The sequence below is a fragment of the Hemibagrus wyckioides genome, linkage group LG02 (genome assembly GCF_019097595.1).
Source record: "Hemibagrus wyckioides isolate EC202008001 linkage group LG02, SWU_Hwy_1.0, whole genome shotgun sequence".
Classification (NCBI taxonomy): Eukaryota; Metazoa; Chordata; class Actinopteri; order Siluriformes; family Bagridae; genus Hemibagrus; species Hemibagrus wyckioides.
Genome location: NC_080711.1, coordinates 21,793,959 through 21,794,511, shown reverse-complemented (window position 1 = coordinate 21,794,511; position 553 = coordinate 21,793,959). Strand labels below are relative to the sequence as shown.

Genomic DNA, 553 nt, shown 5'->3' with positions numbered 1-553 from the left:
TCACTGTGGATCACGAGCGCAGTAATACACAGCTGTGTCTTCAGTCTGCATGTTCTGTCCTGTTAATGTCACTGTGCTGCTGGACGTGTCTCTGGAAACCTGAAACCTGCTTTTCAGTTTCTCACTGTAGACAGTGCCACCGCTAGAACATATACGTCCGATCCACTCCAGAGTTTTTCCTGCAGGTTGTCGTATCCAGCCTGTACAGTAGCTGCTATCAGTTAATGAATATCCAGACACTTTACAGGTCAGAGTCAGTGACTGACCAGGAGTTAATACTGTGGATCCGGTCTGGATCAGCTCAACACAGTGAACACCTGTTAAAGAAAAGTTATTTTAATGATGTAAAAGTGAAAAGCTTTAAGGAACCAAAACTGTATTACATGTCAAATGTAAAAACACTTACAGTGTACGGCTGCCAGCAGCAGCAGCAGTAGGGATGTAGAGATCATGGTGCGTGTTGAAGCAGAAGAAGTAAAAGCTGTTGGTCTTCGTTGCTTAAATATATAACAGGGAAGGACATTTGCATAGAGACACTCCTTATCTTAGGCTA

At 43.4% G+C, this 553-nt stretch overlaps 1 gene segment (V, D, J or C); it reads right to left on the bottom strand.

Annotated features, from left to right (window-relative positions):
• On the bottom strand, positions 1-452 carry LOC131342458 (Ig heavy chain V region 914-like). The segment is given in 2 exon segments: positions 1-317; positions 407-452. Coding segments are annotated over 2 exon segments (363 nt in total).
• Positions 453-553: the final 101 nt, after the last annotated feature.